Source organism: Vanellus vanellus (assembly GCF_965231255.1).
Source record: "Vanellus vanellus genome assembly, chromosome: 1".
Lineage (NCBI taxonomy): Eukaryota > Metazoa > Chordata > Aves > Charadriiformes > Charadriidae > Vanellus > Vanellus vanellus.
In genome coordinates this window covers 203,062,376-203,082,477 of record NC_138905.1, presented here as the reverse complement: position 1 = coordinate 203,082,477, position 20,102 = coordinate 203,062,376, and the positions used below count along the sequence as shown (strand labels likewise).

The window sequence follows — 20,102 nt, the reverse complement described above, 5'->3', positions numbered from 1 at the left end:
AAGATCATCTGGTCCAACCCCCCTGGGTCAAGCAGGGCCACCCAGAGCCAAAGCCCAGGACCAGGACTGTGTCCAGCCAGCTTTTGGTATCTCCAGTGATACCAAGAGACTCCACAACCTCCCTAGGCAATCTGTGCCAGTGCTCAGCCACCCACACATTAAAAATGTGTTTCCTGATGTTCTCCTGTGTTTCAGTTTGTGCCCATTGCCTCTGGTCCTGTCAAAAGATTTGTTAATTCATTGTGCAATTAAATAATTTCTTTCCTGTGCTAACTCTGCTGGGTGGCAATTTTTGTCTCTGATTACTTCATGACAAATAAAAAATACCAGCTTCTAGCTTCCACCACAATAAAGCCATATACGGTAGAAAAAAGAAAATCTCACATTAGATTTGAAATACACAGGAAATGGAATCTGTATTTCAAGACAAAGACAACAGAACAGTGTTAATAAATGGCAGGGTATTCTGCAAATGCTCTATCGCGTATTGGTCCACTTACATAAAGACTTACCTGTTTATGAAAAAAACCCACAAAGGTGGTTGAATAAAGGTACCATTTCTCATGAAAACTTGTGTTTTGTAGAGATGAAGGCATTTACAGATCTGTTTCAATATGACATAACAACAATCGAAGCCTGCACTTGCCCAGTCTAAGCAGATTACTACTCAGACCTGGATTAAAAGTCATGCATAACATCACTAAGGAACCTGTGAAAATTTTTAAGGCAGAATATGCAGTGAACTCAACCACATAAAACTGAAGAGCAGAGATTCTCTACTTGCTACTGTTGTGCAAGCTTCATCATCTGGCAAGCTGGGACTCAAATTTGTCTTTTTATCCTTTACTTGCACAATTGGATATATTGCTGATGCTGCCCCAAGACATATCTCAACTTTCTAGTACCGTTTTATTTTCCTTATTTTAGTAGAAGTGGATACTACTGGTAAAATAAAGTTATTGTTCCTACCCAAAGTGAAATAGCTTTCTGAGTGAATAGCATACATTGTAAAAAAGCATTAAGCCCCAGCTTTCATATACATAGAGCTACAGAAGCACCTGCTACCGTGTAATGAAGAGGACTGCTCGATACTAGGAATAATTTCACATTTGAGTAAGACAACTCTCAGGCATCTCAGTCTGTGTTAGGAATACTATTAAAATTAACCCTTCCACCACCTACCCCCCTTAAAAGACCCTCCAGTTGGCTACAACTTACTTGAGAACAACAAAGTACAAAGACCTTAATGATGAAACCATGTTTGCATCAGACTAAGCCAAGACCACATGGTAAGAAATCAGGAACTTCCTTTTGTCACCATCCTACATACAAAGGCAGTGAGTTGGCATCATATTCAAGACTAAAACATTTCGAATTAAAGAGACTGACTTGGCACTACTTTTCATCATAGTTCATTCAGATTTCAAGATGCAAGCTCATACTGTAATTCTCACAATAAAAATATGCATTTAAAAATAAGTTTATCAAAATTGTCAGGTGACAAATTTGTAAACATCAACACATTAATGAGAAAATGGTTATGAACACAGACTAAAACATACAAGTCACTTCAGTTACCTGTTTGTGACTTTTGATGTACGCAAGGAAAAAACATCCATTTTAACAAACTACAAACATAATTTGCTATGTCTTTAAAAAGAAACTCCACATAAGCAAGCAGCAGCTTCTCCAACGAAGTCCACATTTCAAAACGAAGTTTTGCATACTTTCTGCATCTGCTTCTTTGAAAAGTTAACAGAACATTTACCTGTTATCAGATTCTCCCACTAACTTTTTACAGACCATCTTCAGAGAGCTCACAGTTTGCTCTCCTATTCTGCTCAACCTTGTTCTTGCCTTCTCGTAACTTGTATTTCTATCGTATTTAACAACTTGTTTTGGTCAACTTACTTTCACACTGAACTCTGCAAAATGTTGCATCTGATCAGCACCTGATTGCTGACTGTGCTCTGACAAGGTATATTTATGCATAATTTTTGAGTGATTCTAGTTTACACCACACTGCGTAAACTAAAATAAAGGCAGATATCCAAATAGTTTAAAGACGAACCTCATCACCTCGAGGCAGACCCAGGTCTTCGCATCTTTATTACAAAACTGGGGAATCAGACTGAAATAATCATACAACAGAGTCATTTTCTGTAGCACACCTTGAATTATCAAAGGAATTTGTGTCATTGACAGCACAAGTGTAACTGGTTTGTATTCTTTGAAAATCTGTATATTTCTCAAGTCTCTACTCAAGCTTGCTCAGATCAATAGCTCATTGATAATTCCACATTTATCATTTATGAAAGGTAACATTTGGAAGCGCACCGCTATGACTTAAAAGGTGTAAACTAAGAAGAATGGAGCTGGCAAGAGCAAATGCTGATTTAAGCGCTCCATGACTGTACCACCTTCAATGCCCAACTGCAGTAGCTGCCACTGTGCAACTGAAATTTGCTAAGCAGAAGCGATGAAAATTTTGAAAAGCATCCTTGTAGCCATAAAGAACTTCATTAACTGAGGCAGCTGAAACAACTGCTGAAACAACTGAAGGGACTACCATATTCAAAGCCCGAGAAGTCTATAAGAGTCACGTACCCAGTCAGCAGACAAGCTACCTCAGCTGCTGACTGTTCAAATACTCAGATTTATCACTGTGGCAAGATAATTATGTTCTTCATAAACTTAAATCCTGATAGTCCTGTTCTTGTTTTATAACAAAGATGACATTTTCCTGCAGGAGCAGGACCAGATTCGGGCAGGATTTGTTTTTAAGCAGGAGCTCTCCAAACTTGTGACAGAAGTCTTCCATTGGAAGCACCAGTACATTAAGTTATACATATCTGAACTTCAGCCCTTTCCCAGCACTATTTTGTCTTGTATATTTAGCCCTTCCCTGCATGTCATTAATAAAGTTCAACCTCTGTTCCTTTAAGGTTATGTAGACAAAACCTAAAAATAAATACAGCCAACTCCCCAATAACTGGCTTTAAGATTTATTTCGTCCATTAAAGCATGTATTTTATTTACATGCTTACATTGAACTAGTTTAATTTATAGCAGAACTCTGAAAGAACATTTAAGAATTTTAGATAAAGTTTATCAGGAGTCATATTTGGGCTTCTTAATTCTCTGGTAGCTTCTAAATTTTTAGAAGAAACAAACTGAAAGATGAGGTCAAACCACATTTTCATGCTTTTCTATATTACTATCTCCCCCACTTGTAAATCCATGAAGAGCACTTATCTACTTTTACTTTTCAGTATTAGTATTTTGACACACCTATGAGTCAAGAAAGAGTGCCTATTTTTTTAACTTCTCATGTATTTTGTCACTTAATTATTGTGTATTGATTTAAAAGTAAATTAATCCAGAACAAAGTCTTTTTTTTTTTTTCCCCCCCTCAGGAAGAGCTGTCCTTTTTAACGACAGAACAGGTAAAGAATACATACATGATATTCATATACTAACAAAACAGTTATGGAGAGGTATGTAATGACTTGCCAAATCATATAAAGGACTGTTTTTACTATGCATCTGATTCTTTCCTTAAACCTGTTTCTATCAAGTTTAGTATTACAACCTCCAAATAGTTTTATACAGCTCATATCCTCCACATCATCAGGAAAAGTTAAAGCCTTTTACAATAAAAGAAAACCTGGAATAGAGAATAGGAAACAGAAGTCCTAAGTAGAATGGATAAGGATACCCCAAACAGGCCAGTGACAACCTTCAAAGATGAATGATTTGGCCCAGTCCTACAGTCAGTATGTCACATTACGTCCTTACATCACTTTTAAAAGTTTTGCAGAAGCTTGCAGAATTTTCACGATAATGCTAACAGAAAGTTAGGGTTGAGTCACAATGTCCTCAATGTCAGACCAGTGAAAGAATTAGAGCTCAGATACTTCATGTAAGAACTCTAGTAAAATAAAGTTTTCCCACCTTCTTTCAAGATACAACATTCAGCTTCCTCAACACTGGGAAGTTTTGAAGATACCAGATTTTTAAACAATTTTTATATTTATTTTTTTTTGCAATAATTTGAAGAAGATTCTACATTACCAGTTTTCCCACCTGAAACCTGAAGAATTAAGCAACATACAGTAATCTATCCCTTACCCTCACCCCAAAATTCTAGATAAACACTTTCAAGCCTGTGACTACTACAGCAATAAAGCAGAAATGCAAATGTAGTATCAAGGTTCTGGGCACAGTATTTATTTCCCAAAAATATCAGACACCTGGGAAATCCAGGTTTATAGCTAACTGGAAGAAGAAAAAGATACATGAAAGAAGTAATTTCAAAGATACTAAGAATAATGCTCAATTATCAGCTTTTATCCAACTAGGTTTTTAAAGGCACAACATATTATCAGTCTTCAGTAACTACCATCACTTGAATTACCCTATTTCTGATACTCATACTATATGCCATCATCTCCAGTGAAGTACATGTGCATAATCTCACCAATCCTGTTTTTAAGATGCTAACAATAAATTAATACTTATAACTGAGTAAAATAAGACAAATTATATTCCTTGTTAAGTCTATATAACAAAGAATTTTGTACAATGGTACCAATTTTAAAAGTAAAAAAATGCATGCCCAGTGACATAATGCAACTCAAAACAAGAGCATGATTTCTCACAGATTTGTACTTTTCCCCACCTCCCAGTGGACTGCCTTACTCTCACTCAATATGAAACTCAAACTAATTTTTTTTTAATGTTTAATACATCTTGGGGAGTTACAGTACTATTCAGAGGAAATATCGAGTCATTTGTGATTAATTTACTGTCCTGTATACATGCTTGTGATAAAACCAGATTAGCTATGGAAACTAAACTCAAGTTTTTTTATCTTTAACATTAATACTGAAGCGGGCCGTAATCACGCGTGAAAGTATACCAAGTGATTTTATTCTCCTGAGTGAGATGTCATTTTAGAAGCAGTAAGAGGCATCCAGGACGTCTGTTTACTTTCTTAATAAACATGTTTTCATGACTTGCTACTTTTTCCCCACATGCAATAGAAAAAGCATATTTTGCAAAAAACATGCAGAGTGAACACAAAACAGAAGACAAGCTTAGCGATTAAAAACCCTCCTAAACAAGTTACATAATACTAAACAAATGCTCTAAGTACCCCCTTCTACAGTCATTTGCATTCAGCAGTGTGAATAAAATATGCAACTGTACACAACTGTGATGCAAGAATGATGCTGAACATGCATTAAGTGATATTACAGAAACTACACAAAGCATAACATGGCAATGAAACTGGCACATATACCAAAATGGTTCTTAAAGCATAGCCATCCCAAATGCCAAGTTGACATAATTTTCACTTTTAAACCAGTAATTCAATATATGACAATTATTTCATACTTTTTCTTTCAAAACTCTGAACATTCAGTTTTTGAAATATAGTAATTTCATTCTTCACACACTAAGGCAGAAACTTCATTCTATTACTTGGCACAGCTCTGGTTCTGAAAATGTCAGATGTGGAACTGCTACTGATACAATGTTGGAAGTTCTACAAAGACAATGTTCCACACTGGAACAAAACTGAAGATGAACTACTGTTTCATTATTAAAGTTTTCGTTCTGTGCCTCCTGGAAAAGGCTTTTGATTTGAAGTTGATTAAAACTTGAGCTGCAGCTTACCTTTCACATGCTCTCTCCCTTAAAAGTGGAACATAACATATGGAACAATTCGGTGCTATTGTATCAAAGAATGAAGAACATTAGCATTTAAAAAGACAATATTTCCCATCTTTGTAACTGCAGTTCACATACTTTCTTCCAAGAAAAAGTACACGAGAATAGTCTTGCTTCTATAAAGCAACTGTGTATATCATCTTCCCTGGAGAAATCATGAAGAACACTATTTTCCATATTTTACTGGTTTGCATGTAACCTTCTTGGAAACTGCAGAAAGTGAACAAACAGATCAAGCTCACATATAATTTGGCTCAACATTTTAGTATAATTTTTTTCTTCATTACTTTAAATACTTGCCCTCTTGGGCCAACTATCACTTAGAATGTAACATAACTGCGCTATTCAGACATCTAAAGCCCTCAACATATTTTGCACCTATTTGTTCTAAACTATGAATTGAATTACTGAAAAGTCATCCAAACTCACTTGATGAGAACATATATAAAACTACATTCTCTACACGGCATAGACATGTCAATACAGCACAAACTAACCTACATCCACAAAGTTATGAAGAGTCTTGCTCTACTGCCCACTCCTTGCTGTTCTTTCCTTCCACACTGAAGTGAGCAGAATCACTGATTTTCACCGTGTTTCTTTTACCCTGCTCACTGCACGGGCACAGAGATGCAAGGCAGGCACAAAGCAGGCAGGAAGCCGGACCAAGCAGCTAGGAGGGCAAAGGGCTATTCATGTCTGCAGCAATGCACCTATTGAATTATTATTTTAAATATGCACACAAAGATTTCAAATTTCCCATTAGCATACAAATATTTAAAACGTTTATAAGCAGCTTGAAAGACCACTTCCAGCTGGCAGTTCACAGGCTGCATTTTACCGTACTGCGACAGCTGGTTTACAACGGGCCTTTTTTCTGCAATTTTACACTAGATAAAAATATTTAAAGCTTAGTAACAGCATTGCAGAATAAATCCTTTTACAGCAAATAAGGAACAGTAATGGAGGTTTTTTTAAAAACAAAACATTAAAATGCCCAAAACACCAGGAGCAAACAGCTGCAAAAAGAATTACAGTAAATCCTTGTGGTTTTTACATCTTTTTAGATTTACTACATTTCCTCTTCCGACTTGCTTAAGTATATGTGATTTTCCACCTTGCTTAGGTGGTTAAGAGGGAAAACCTGTTTTGTTTGGGGTGGTGGGGTGGGGAAGTGTTAGGTACTGGGGTTTTTTGGGAGGTGTGTTTTGTTTTGGTGTGGTTTTTTTTCCTTCAAATATTCACCAAGAATAAAATTGCTTTCCCTTTCACATAAATGAAAAATTGATTACAAGAAAAAAAAAAACAAAACCAAAGAAAGAAAATATCTTAATCCTACCCCATAATTACTAATAAAATATCCACTATTTTATTTTCCTTTACACTATCTTCTGTTTGGTGCTTCTCTGGCTATGACATATAGGTGTAACACTGGATTCTCGCTGGTTTGATGAGAGGCTAACAATCTCAAAATCAAATGTTTCATACTTACGACAACATAAGTTGTATACGCTGTATACAGTTGCTGTATTCAGCCACAAAAAGCAAGTCCTACAGAACAATTTCATAACAACAATATAGAAGAAACATATCCAACTGCAGTGACCCCATCCTCCATACCATGAATATTAAAATTTTTAGAACATTAATTCATTTCAGTTTTTCAGATATTCCTCGGCCATCTACTCAACACTAAACTCAAAAGTTAGTTTGTGCTTTTCATGTATAACAAGCGGTATTTTTGTGAATCTACTGTAGATATAAAATTAAACCACATTTCTCCCATTTTTATTATGTTATTTTATGCCCCCTCCCCCATCTTTTTTCAATTTACACACAGGACCCTTCACACTTATTTCTGTTCAAGGCTCTAAGCAATTTTTTTTACTGAGAAACTGAAGGCAAGAACAGTATTTTTATTCTCACTGAGCTTCTTTCAAGTCAAACACTTAACAACTCGCATACAGTTAGCATGTAAATTCAATCAAATTATACAGCTATGCTTTACTCTACAGAAAGTAAGATATAAAAGCACACTAGTAAAACTAGGAACAACAGAAGCTCTAGACAAACAATTTACCAAAACAAATGGAAAAACCTTATCAACACATGTATGCAGTAACACAGTTAAGTTCTTGTTGAATCTCATACCTCTTATTATGAGCATTTTGTCCTCTATTTGAGGGACTACACATAAATCAGTAAGTTTTTACCCACATTTACAAAGATTTTTTTTTTTCTTTTAATGTGATTTGGGTATAGAATAATCATTATATGAAAGCAGTTTTTAAAAATGGTTTTACCTGCAAGTATGCTATGCTTATCTCTGAACTTAAAACTTTTCTGAATAGTTCCTTCCATTAGGAAAAAATGGTTACTCTTCTAAACTGCTTTTCTGAAGAAACCCATCTCTTACTGCTTTTAGAAGTCAAGCTGAGGTCATTAATATGAATACCTCCAAATTTAAATTATATTAATTTTCATAGAAGCTTAAGGAAGTTCAAGATGGAAAAGACCTATTAAATCTATCCCATTGAAAACAAGCACATTGATAGCTGCTTTCCATGCATTTAAAAATCATCAAAAGTATTGTTTTCATGGAAATTGAATGTTCAGTTTAGCTATTCTACAACTTACATTTTAGACACAGATAACTTAATTTTGTTAAACTTCAGTATTTCATGTATTTCTGTGAAAACACATCTGAAACGCCTATAGCTACGATTTTTATAGGGAAAACCCCAGACCTATTAACAAAACAGATTTCTTCATAATAGCAAAACACCAAATTGGTGAGACCACCTACAAAGACTAAGTATAGTTTACGCTGTAACCCAAAAAGCAACAAAAAGCCAATCCAATGGGAAAAATTATACCTGACATTAAGTACTGCAAGTTTTAATCAATCTTTCTATTGTTAACAAGTTCTGACATGTCACTGAATGGATTTTTAAGACAGCAAATGCTTTTGGGATAATACAGTCCACTGTTTGCTGCTGAACTAGCATGAATAGCCAATAATCTAAAGGAGTAATGTCCAACCTTCTGTATTTTCCATAGGACACGCTCACTCACCACTATTCAAGAATCAGGGAAGTTTGTACTGATATTCCCACAAGCTGGAAGTGAGCTAACAGACCAAGGAAAGCACCAAATCCCAAGATGGTTCTGCATCTCAATGACAGCACAGTGCCCAAATTAACAAATTCAGGGCTCCTGAGAAGACAATTAAATGTCATTTGAAATACGTGCTCTCTCAAGTCCTCCAGTCTTGGCCCCAAGCACAAGCTAACAAGAGATGCTGGATGCAGACTTTGTAAAACCAACTATGGATATGCACCACTTCAAGTCTCAGAAATGGGATTGAGAATCCATTTACATTTGCAGTCCAATGTAAACTGACCCCATCAGTTGCTACCCAGCCTTCCCTACCAGTTTAATAGTTCAATAACAGTTCATTTTGACTTGTCGTCATCAAGAAGGGAAGAATTATGGCCCAATTTGTTACATAAAAAATTACATATGCCAAAAAAATTAGTTTCCACAACATGCTTAAGTAAAATGAGCTTCATGTCATCAGAGCACACTACTCATTTGCTGAACGTCTCCCCTCAAAGCATATTCTCAAAAGGCCTAAGGAGGTTTGTTTCACTTGAGAATCTTCCTTTGGATTGGTTATTTGCACTTTTTTGATGCAAGTTATCTCAAGGCAGATTGTGACCATTTAACAATCAATACTTCATAAAAGTCAATGCATTTGTATTTAGTACCTTTCAAAAGAAGTTGTAATTACAGATTCCTCTGTTTTTCAAGTTAAAAAAATATGAAATAAAAAGTGGAAAGGGGGAAAAATGAGTTTGGTATAATATTTTAAAATATGACAGTATACTTTAGATCAGAATGCTCCTCAAAGAATACATACTATAAAATCCTATTGGATTATGGTTAAAATCAAATTGATGTAACATTTAGTTCATATTGTCTTCTTGCCATCTACTATAACCTTTTGTTCTAATAAGTCTCCAGTTTATCATATCATTATGTCCAAATGGATAAAATAGATGTGGACAATAAATAAAACAACTTAAGGTCAGGAATCTTCTTTCTAGGTAATCCACTGTAATTTGTATTTTTCTTGGGAAATAAAGAGCTAAGTATATTTGATAAGGAGTTAAGTATATTTGAATCGCCACCAAGTTTCCCAAGATATCAATGTGCTTCATCTAATGAGCACACTGGACAGAACTACAAAGAAATTAACTCACAACTAAAATTAATTTCATTTTTTTAAGTGCCCAACATCTCCCCTTCAAATGACTGAGGTGATAAATGCAAATGCGTTAGACAAGCTGGATTCTGGTGGTGTTTTCTTCTACTTAAATGAAATAGTAAAGCTTTGCCATCTTTAGTATTAAAATTGTATCTCACATGAAAATTAAGCAGTTTAGACTGAAATTTGAGGAATAACATAAAAACTCAGGAAGTACAACTAAAAGTAAGTGCATTGTAGTTGTCAATTTCATATCCTTTCCAAGCTTATTTGTTATACCACAGCACATAGTAGAAAGAATCATGACTTCACTATGCTTTCTAGTCAAACAAACTATGGACAGTTAAAAAATTAAGTATATGCGTACACAGAAAAAATTATAGACTGATTGGCCAGATAAGGAACAAGAAAAATTAACCACTTCCAGCATAGGGGCAGCACTCTCAAGCAAAAACAGCTGCCTGGCTGCATCTACAGACAATTTTTAGGAACAAAATTGGGACCATTCCCTTTCTAACAAAATTATGTGTTTCTCATCTAGCTAGAGTCAGTTACTACCACATATGGCAAAAGGAAAATCACTGCCTTTACAGTTGAGCTGTATACAATCAACATGGCCAGACAGTCCTAAGAAAGCTTTTATTAAGAACAGAATTTGGCAGCCTGTCATCAGCTACAAAAGGAATTCCTCATTAAATCTTTAAAGTGTGCCCAAATTCAACATTTCAGTGTTTATATTTTAGGACTTAAAGACTTGATTCACGGATATTTAAAAAGAGATTAAATGATCTTCTGCAATAAGGACAGCAGACAAATCCATTGCTACCATGTAGCAGAGCCATGCAAGTCAGTTTTATAGGAAGGGTAGCTCACAACAGTAGAATGAAAATCACTAATATTAATTAAAATCTACAATAACTTTCAAATACATACATACATACATCTGCTTGCTAGCAAAAATACAGTGCAACAAACGCACTCAAAATAGCATGAGGCTGGCAAGGAAGGAATGAACCACTTTTTGCAGATTTGGTATGTTTAATGTACTTCTGAAACATATTCAGATACTACATGGATGAGGGTGTATATTCCTAAACAAACATACAGGAGTTAGCCAAAAGGCCTGAATGACACAGCCTTTTCCTTTGAAAAACTGAACAGACCTCTTGCATCTAGTTCAAGTTATATTTAAAACATGTTCCCTTTACAGTTTTACAGTTTAGAATTACCAGCTCACATCAGTATTTTCTCAATCCCCATAAAAAACCAGCATGTACAAGGGCAGAAGATGAGACAGAAGTAATCTAATATTTAGACACCTTACTAGATATGGATGTAAACTGTATTTTCAACTGAACACAGTACACCAAAGCAGAGAGCTTAAGTAGTTACTAAATGCAAACACTACTTTACACCTAGTGAAAAAACAGCAATTTTCCCAAATGTTGAGTTTTAGGAATAGTGGGCTAAGTAAAATCAGTTACAGGGTTTTTTTTTGAACAATGAGTGCTGTAACGTGATACATATATCAAGTAGGGGAAAGAGTATTTCAGACTTTAAAACTAACTCATTATTGCATTACAACTATAAAGTGCGGCACATATCTCAAGCTGAGCAAAAAAGGGCAACATTAAAGACAGTCTAGAGGAAAATGCTTAGTAGTTACAGATGTCACAACTGAGGACCTGCACACGTGATAACTCCTGAATTGTATGGAAACAATCTCTTAAGCCATATAACACTGGCAAATTAAATACCTGTACTTCCAAAACGCCAGCAATGCTGCAATTCTCCTGTTACCCATTTGCTCACAATTCAATTCACCATCACAGGAGTATTAAGAAGTAACACATGCATGCACTCCCCGCTGCTTGCATCCCATGCTTTGAGCTATGTACAGACAACTTTGATATAATTAGGGCACCATGTTATCTCAAATCAGTTTTTAATCACTTTACTATCACTATTCATGTAGATAAATTTTAGCAATTTCTATTTCTGAAAATGCGAGTAAACTGATAAAAACAGAACACTAATATTACAACTATTTTGCACAGGAAAAAAAGGAATATTAACCAAAAATATCCCTACTTTCTTGCCATTACCGGAATAGAACCAATAGGTCTTTTCCATCACCTTCCATGACTGACAAAATCTGAATCATAACAAGCTTCCTACTAGCTTTATCATCAGTTTTATCTTAAGACTCAATCGGCAAATTCCAACTTGTGTTGGAAATAGGTATTTTTCAAATTCATCATTTTGTAAAACATTTATCAAGAATACTCATGAGCAATCCTTCTACATGTATATTACTCTACTATAAGTGAATAATTATTTTAACTGAAAAACATGTATTTGCCTTCTAATTAAACTGTTAATAATCGGTAACAGACTTGTTTCTATTCAAACCAACCATGGGGGAAATGTATACTTATAATGATGCATTACACAGTAGGAAGGCTTTAAACCAGCTTGCACAAATGTCTCCTTCCTTGCAATGGCAAGGTACTTCAACATCAGTAGAACACACAGATGACACAATTTTTCTTCTATAGAAGTATGGTTTAGGTAAATTCATTCATAGTGTTATGAATAAAGCATTCGTACAGATTCCTTTTCCAAAGGTTTTTGTCCTCCCAAGTTACATTGTCCAATAATTTGAGTAACGGATATACTCTGTCAATAAGCCTATTGTGACTAAGTTTGCAAAGGGAGACTGAGATGCAAGGACACAGTAACCTTGAGAACGCTTTGTATAAAATGTGATGCGCTTCCAAAGTCAAAACAAACAAAAGCAGTTGTGTGATAAATCGTTCACAGTATGTACTGCAACATGCAGTAAACAGAATCAGTATTAAGAATGGAACTTTCTTGACACATATTAGAAACTACATAAGAATGAAAATGATGCCACTTATAATTAAGCATAAAATTATTCTCACCCAGTATTTGTAATAACATTCCCAAAATCCTTTAAAGTGATTTTTATATTTTATTGTAATCAGATAACTGCACATTTTACAGCATAGTCACATTGTATTTTGCTAGTCACAAACACATTGCCTTACATAATGATCTGCATCATTTCTTCTCTAAACTACAAAGCCTATGACTGAATACAAAAAGAGTTTTACAAAAGAAACTGTTTTAAAGACTACAATAACAATAAAACCGTTTCCAGATAACAGCTAAAATTATAAAGGCATATCACTGTATAGTTTTACCGGAATTTCTAAACAGTAAGGAATGAAATAAGTTTTAGTATCTGCGACGCTTGTTAGGTCCTTCAAAGTTGCCCCCTGGGTTTCCTCTACCAAAGCCACCAGGTCCACCACTCACGGCACCTACACCACTCATTGGCGGCTGAGGAGTTTCAGAGCCCGTTCTACTAACCAGAGGTGAACCCATCTGTGATGGACCTCCTTGAGGGAATCTCTCATTATGCTAATACAAGTCCATTTGGAACACGCCAAATGTGAGTTACAACAAAAACCACAAGTGATGTTGTCATGAAGTTCAGCAGATAGTCCAGCAGAATCAGGATCACACATAGAGGGAAGAAAGGAGCAATTCAATTAGTTATTATGGAAAAAGAGCTGGAAATTAAAGAGTGCTAATGTTATGCTCCAACTTTGCAAAGTAAATTAAAAATTAAAAACTTAGGTATTAAGACCAACTCTGGTGCTGAATGTAACTTCATCCTTTCAAGCACATCTGAAACAACACATATTCTCTACATAACAGAAGACACATCTAACAGTAATTTTATAACTGAGCCCTGTTCTGCCTTACATACCAACTACAATGCTTTTCCCTTAAATAAATTAGACACAGAAACGTTGTCAAACTAGGAAAAAAAAAAATCAGCTTTTGTATTTCTACAGAGTGGAGGTTTATTCTTTTAATAGCAATATTAACCTGAAGACTTGTAAGCACACATATGTGTGGATATTTTAGTCCATATTACCTGGAGTAAGCCTTTTGTATGGCACTGGGAATCTTTAGTTAGACTTTCAAAACTCAGTCCAAATAAACTGACACAGCCAGTGGCAAAATGCATAACTGGACTATGCTTAGTTTTAAAATAAACTTGATATATATAAGCTTAATCTGAACTACCAACATAATATGAAAATCCAGTTAATGTTCTACATTTATTTTCCTCAGTTCTGCGCCTGATATTAATAAAGGTGCATGTGCTTATGCAGATTTATTTGGCTATAGTAGTTAAGACCTAAAACAGAAAACATGCATCTGAGCACTTATGGTTCAGTATTTATGCATGTGTTTAAAAACAGAACCCCGCATGATGAAATTTAAAACATGAACTCAATGTAACATAAACCATTAAAAGCACAGATACATGATACAATCAGATCTTGAAATAACTCATCATTCACCCGTTGAGGACAGTTATACTTTCAGAAGAAATTCCTTCTGTACAAATATCTGCATGAACTGCCCAGGTATTCAGAGTTTGACAAGAACCGTTCAAGACCCGTGCTTTATTTATATGCCTGAATCAGAGAAGAAGTCTTCTGAAAGTCTAACTCCAGTAATAGTAGAGCTCAACAGCTCTAAAGCCTGCTAATTCATATATATATTATTTTAAAACAACATTGTATCTATATAGATAAAAATATATGCAACTTAGATCATGGCTGTATATATGTGCATTGTTTAAAATTTGACATTGAATACAAAAAAAATTATTTCAAGAGCTGCATAAAGACCTACTACTGGTCAAAGTATCTTAAAATCTACTGGTTTAAAATAATTAAAAAATTATCAGTAACTCATGCCAGATTGTTAGCAATGGGTATGAATTGCAACAAACAGCTTATCACATACTCCTGATAATTTTCACCATTTGACTTTTGGACAAAAAGTCAAGTCCTCTTTCCAACAAGGACCCCTCTCTCCAGCTAACAAGAAAACTGCAGTAATTAACTATCTACAATAAAGTATCAGGTGAAAAAAGCTATTTTAAAAATGTTATGTTCAAAAGATAATCTGTTTCAAAAGACTGCAGTGGAACAAAGAGACAATTGCTCCAACTTTCCCCTAAGAGACTTCAGAAACACATCCAATTTAATAAATAGAAACTGTATTTCTTGTCTATAAAGCATATTCTTCATTTCCCCCAGTGGAAACTGAAATTAACTCTTAGAGTGTTTTAGCAGACAGCCCTCAAAGGATCTTTAAAGAGTCTTTCCAACAACAGGAAAAATACAATAAGACTACGCCTTTCTGTGGGGGCCTGCCCCCCAAATTAAAAATTCTGAAAGTCCAAAATGAACAACAAAAAGCCCCATCTAATTTGTCCTTCAGTATTGTACAGTAGAAAATGGAAGTAAAAAGAAATTTAAAACACGTAATTTGAAGTGTCAGTATATTCCCTACATTTCCATACCTGGAATGCCTTTTTGTAGAAAAACAACAGTTTGAGACAGATACCATGATTTACGGTACCACGTTCTTTTCCTTACACCTCTTTTTCAGTGTCTATATAATCACATGAGAATGTTCCAGAGGTGACCCGTAACACAGTGGTCTCCAGCAAAAGCATCTCTGAAAACAGTATTTTGTGAAAAGCATCCCACCCACTTTGTGAGAAATTATACGACTGATAAAATGAGCTGGCTCCTAGGATGTAAAGTGAGATCCTCTCCTTTAACTGGTAAAGACCAGATTCATTGTGTATTTTGTGCTCAGTCAAAATATAATTTTCCTCTAAGTACAAAGGATATTGTACATACTTCATTATACAGATTGCTCAATTGCAGATGGATACTGTTGAGAAGGCACATATGAAAAATACAGCTACAAAACAGTTCTGTGTTCCAATAAAACTATAACAGAATCACTGTTCGTACTATATACTTGTTTATATCACACCACCACTAGAACATCCCAATTATCTCTTTACAAAATAATACTGAAAAATATATAAAAATCAGGTTAAATATTATATAGTTGTTTCTCTACATAAGACATAACAGCTAGGAAAAGTGACTGGCTATGAGAACAGAGCAAAAATGGCTAGTGCTCTAATTGCATCCCAATGGCATATCTATTCTTGATAAAAAATTCCAGATGTATACAAGACATTCCCTACCACCCTTGGCAACTGGGCAATATTATTTTTCCTGTATTGATATGACAGTTATCCATAACAGCTCTTGGCATACTTATTTTCTAAGTGGCGTAATTACTGTCATAATCTCATACTTTCAACAGTGTTAAAAAAGAAATACAAAAAACAATAAAGTCGCTTTAAAAAAATTAAATAGTTTACACAAAGATATCTTCACACTACACAGCTTCCAACATTTAATTGTTCATCAAAAACCCCAACCAGCTAACACACAAAATTTAGTTTCACAAAAGAAAAAACAGCAAATGCCTAAATTTACAGAGTACTCTGGCATGACATTTCTTCTTCATTTCACAGAAGTCATTTCCTTCTCTCAGTGAGTTTTTCATGACAGGTCATACATGCAAAACTTTGCACAAGTGCTGTATAATCTAACCTCAATTTAAAGTCTGCTTACTTATCAAAGAACTCACCCCATTCCTAAGGGAAATAGATTTTCACAGTAACATCGAATAAAGACTTCCCTTCTGTCTTGTAAATTATTTTCACAAACAAGTTTTATCAATTACTTTTAACAGATTCAGAACACGTAACATGTTCTTACTCAGTGTGAAAATATCTTTGGTAACAGAAATGGGCCATGAGACATGACAGCTATACAAAGTAATTAAATTTGTGATACGTTACCACTGTTCCATTATCTGGCATCATTGGTGTTCCCATATTTGCAGCTCCTTCTGGTCCCATGGAAGGACCAGGACCCATTGCAGGGCCAGGTAAAGTTCCTCTGTTGTTCATATTCATACCCATCATTGGAGGAGGGCCTTGGTTACCAGCAGGTGCTGGGCTAAACGCATCTATGCAAAACAATCTATACTTAGAGCTGTCCTATCTGAATTTTACAATAAACAAACAGTTTACAATATTTAAAAAGCCAAATGTACAAAACTTCCAATACTTCAAATAAAAAATAAATATATTCTTTGAGACTGTACATTTATCTCAATCATCTGCTTTTAAACAGATTTTCATTAATCCCTATTATTTTGCATTACATAATCTACCTCTTGTATTTGACAATCCTGAACTTTACAGCTAAATATAGCTGTACACCTTCTGTGCAGGAATTGAAATGTTCATATAGCATATATACGCAGTATACACACCACAAATTGGCAAAAAAATCTCAAGTGATTTTGCAGTAATTGGCAGCTACAAGGCAACTTGGCTTTTTAGGGATCATAACATATAAATATACATTTGCAAGAACTATTCTACCAGTATTACATTAACTGTATATAGCGTTACAGTATATTTGTCTAACATCTAAAAGCAATACCAAATATGGTACTTAACTTTACAATAAATTATTTGTGATATAGCATAAATAAATCTTGCATTGAAATGTAATTTATTGAAGTAAAAGTACCAGAAAACACAGAGAAGTTTTGTTAGAATTGAAAGTGACAGAACAGTCTCCTCCAAAATTCTGATTCAAAGTAAGAGGTAAAGCTAAAAAACATCTTTTCAGGAGATCATTTAGGTATAATATTGTGCTACGAAACACCGCCCTGCCAGTACCCACTAACATACTCAACAGGTAGGTAAAATTGCCTTTGTAACATTTTCTCATGTTGTTATAAGAAAGAAAAAAGTCTGATTATATATAAATTTACATGTGCTGTTTTGAAATATCATCAAGACTGGTGGTGATACATTTCCCACCCATCCCCCAACAATAATCCACCCTTTTCAGCCAAAAGCACACATCCACTATTTGATAATGGAAAACATGCCTTTGGAATCTAGCCTATGTTTTAAGTCATGTCAACACACAAGAGTATCAAGAAAAGTGACATGTTGCTAGACTAATAAACCTGCTATTTCAAAAATCAATCTCACCTCTCATCACAACTGTAACTTCTTTGGTAATGAATAAGTACATGATTTTAAGCAGGTTATTTAGCACAGATACAGTACTATGGCTATCTGCAGGTATGCAAAATTGCACCTTTATTACCTGCCCCAAGTACACATATCACAGCAGTCAGTGAAACTACTGCATCCAAGATATTGCTACCAAAATTGCAGACCTGGGCTTGATCATATACATTATGCCAACTGCGAGCTGCTTAGCAAAAACAATCCATGCAACGCAGCAGTACACGTAAAGTGCTAAACAAGTTTATTAGAAGCAAGAGAGAGAAATCCTGTAATTTTGAAAAGCAGAATTCATTTGAGCTTAGTAATGAGAAACTCCAAGAACTCTCCCTAAGACACTAAGTCAAAACAAAGGTATGTACAAGTTCGATGCTTCTTACCTACCCACAAGCGTGATCAGTTTGTGTAGCAGGTAAGATTGTGCTACAATTGAATTACAGTTGAATATGCCCGAATACTGGTTTTAGTGTCATCCACTCAGTGACCAAATATTGAAGGAAAAGAAGTCTAAACTGCCAATATAAGGAGAAACCTTTATTTTCGGAGGCTAGAAATAATCTGAAGGACTATCGTGATGGCAGCACTTGAGTGCTGGCAGTAGTGCCATTAAGCAAAAGCAGTTCATGCTCAATTACCTGTTACTGGCTTGCTTACCAGCCTAATTAAACTTAATCAGCTGGCCTGACACAGGTAGTGTTCGCTTATCCTTCAACTGCAACAAAGTTCCTATCCTCTGTATCATACAAATGCACCCATATTGCTTCCAGAGTGGGGTACAGCGACCTATAATATCAAACCTGTATTATTATGCGAGTTTTGGGCAGTCAGCTCTGACAGGAGGACAACTAAGGAGCGTAATTCAAGGAGAGAGCAAAGCCCTGCAAAGTTTCAGCAAGAGGCCACTATGGCATTTCAGCTCTACCTCAGAGGTCCTCCAAGCTCCAAAGCAGACCCTAAGAGCTAACCACTTGATTACCCATTCTTTTTGGTGGGACACTGCTGTTAGCAGTTAATTCACCAGACGAAAAGCAGTCAGTGTTCATGCCACAATACACAGGCACTAAAAAAGGTCGTCTTCTGCTATCTGGAGGGCTGAAAAAATACACTCTAAGTGTCCAAACCGCACATGCCAAGGTCTAACAGCTGGCAACAAGGCATAGTCAATAATCCTCATCAATGCAGAGAGAGTTCCGAAAAAAGCCTTTTTTTTCCCTGCATATTGAAAAGTTTATCAGCTGAACTTAGCATTACACATCCACTTAAGTGCTATGATGAGGCATATAGATTCTCTCAGAACTTGTCTGCTGCAGAAAACAACGTAAAAATGAGTGGTCCTGCACAAGTCAGCTGAACACTAATTAAATCCATCACAGAGGTACCTTGCTTTCTAATAACACTATCATGCAGATATTTCTATTACTGAAGATACTCCAGCTCCCTACTGTTGCACATGATGAAAAGTCACAAATGGCAGAAGTAAAGGCCAGTTTATTTTTAAGTTACAATTCCAACAGAAAAGTTGAGAGAGGATGCTAAGATCAACAATTAAAAGTCTACTGTATAAAAGTCTACTGCAGGTTTTTGGGGTCAAGGTTTTTTTTTGTAGTGGTGGGGTTGTTAATGGGCTGGAGAAAAAAAAAAAAAAAAACAACTCTACAGTGAGCTAACCTAAAATCCAGATACTGTGGAAACAAACACTATCTTTACCTATTTTGCTATGGATGTATTTCCCTTTTTAAAGTAGTAGTTCAGTGTTATTGTAACTCCTTTTGAAACTTTTATTTCTAAAAGCAGTTGTATCAAGTTTAAAATCAAGTCACAGCACAAAACTTACAAAGCCAATCTATGACGAATATCACTGTTAACTATTAAAACCTGACAAGAAAAGGGCTGTGAAGTGATTGCTATAAATACACGTTTAAAATCTGTACATAAGAAGTGCATCATGTGGATCTAGACAACTGGCACAGTACCAATATTTACAAAGTCTCCTAATTAAATGAAGTTTTCAAGTAGACTGCAATAATATGCAAAAAGTACAACCATAAAATAAAA

At 35.2% G+C, this 20,102-nt stretch overlaps 1 protein-coding gene across 4 annotated transcripts in view; it reads right to left on the bottom strand.

Moving 5' to 3' along the window:
- The window catches only part of PSPC1 (paraspeckle component 1), a 62,509-nt gene that overhangs the window by 10,106 nt on the left and 32,301 nt on the right, over nucleotides 1-20,102 (bottom strand). The window contains exons 8-9 of one of the 4 annotated variants that reach the window (XM_082494502.1): nucleotides 16,794-16,963; nucleotides 12,997-13,453 (exon numbers count right to left, since the gene is read on the bottom strand). The exons of 2 other annotated variants lie outside the window; for them this stretch is intronic. In XM_082494502.1, coding sequence (XP_082350628.1) covers nucleotides 13,268-13,453; nucleotides 16,794-16,963 — 356 coding nt within the window. In that variant the 3' untranslated portion in view covers nucleotides 12,997-13,267. Of the gene's footprint in view, nucleotides 1-12,996; nucleotides 13,454-16,793; nucleotides 16,964-20,102 lie in introns of those variants that run through there. One more of the 4 variants, XR_014269993.1, reaches the window with a different exon arrangement.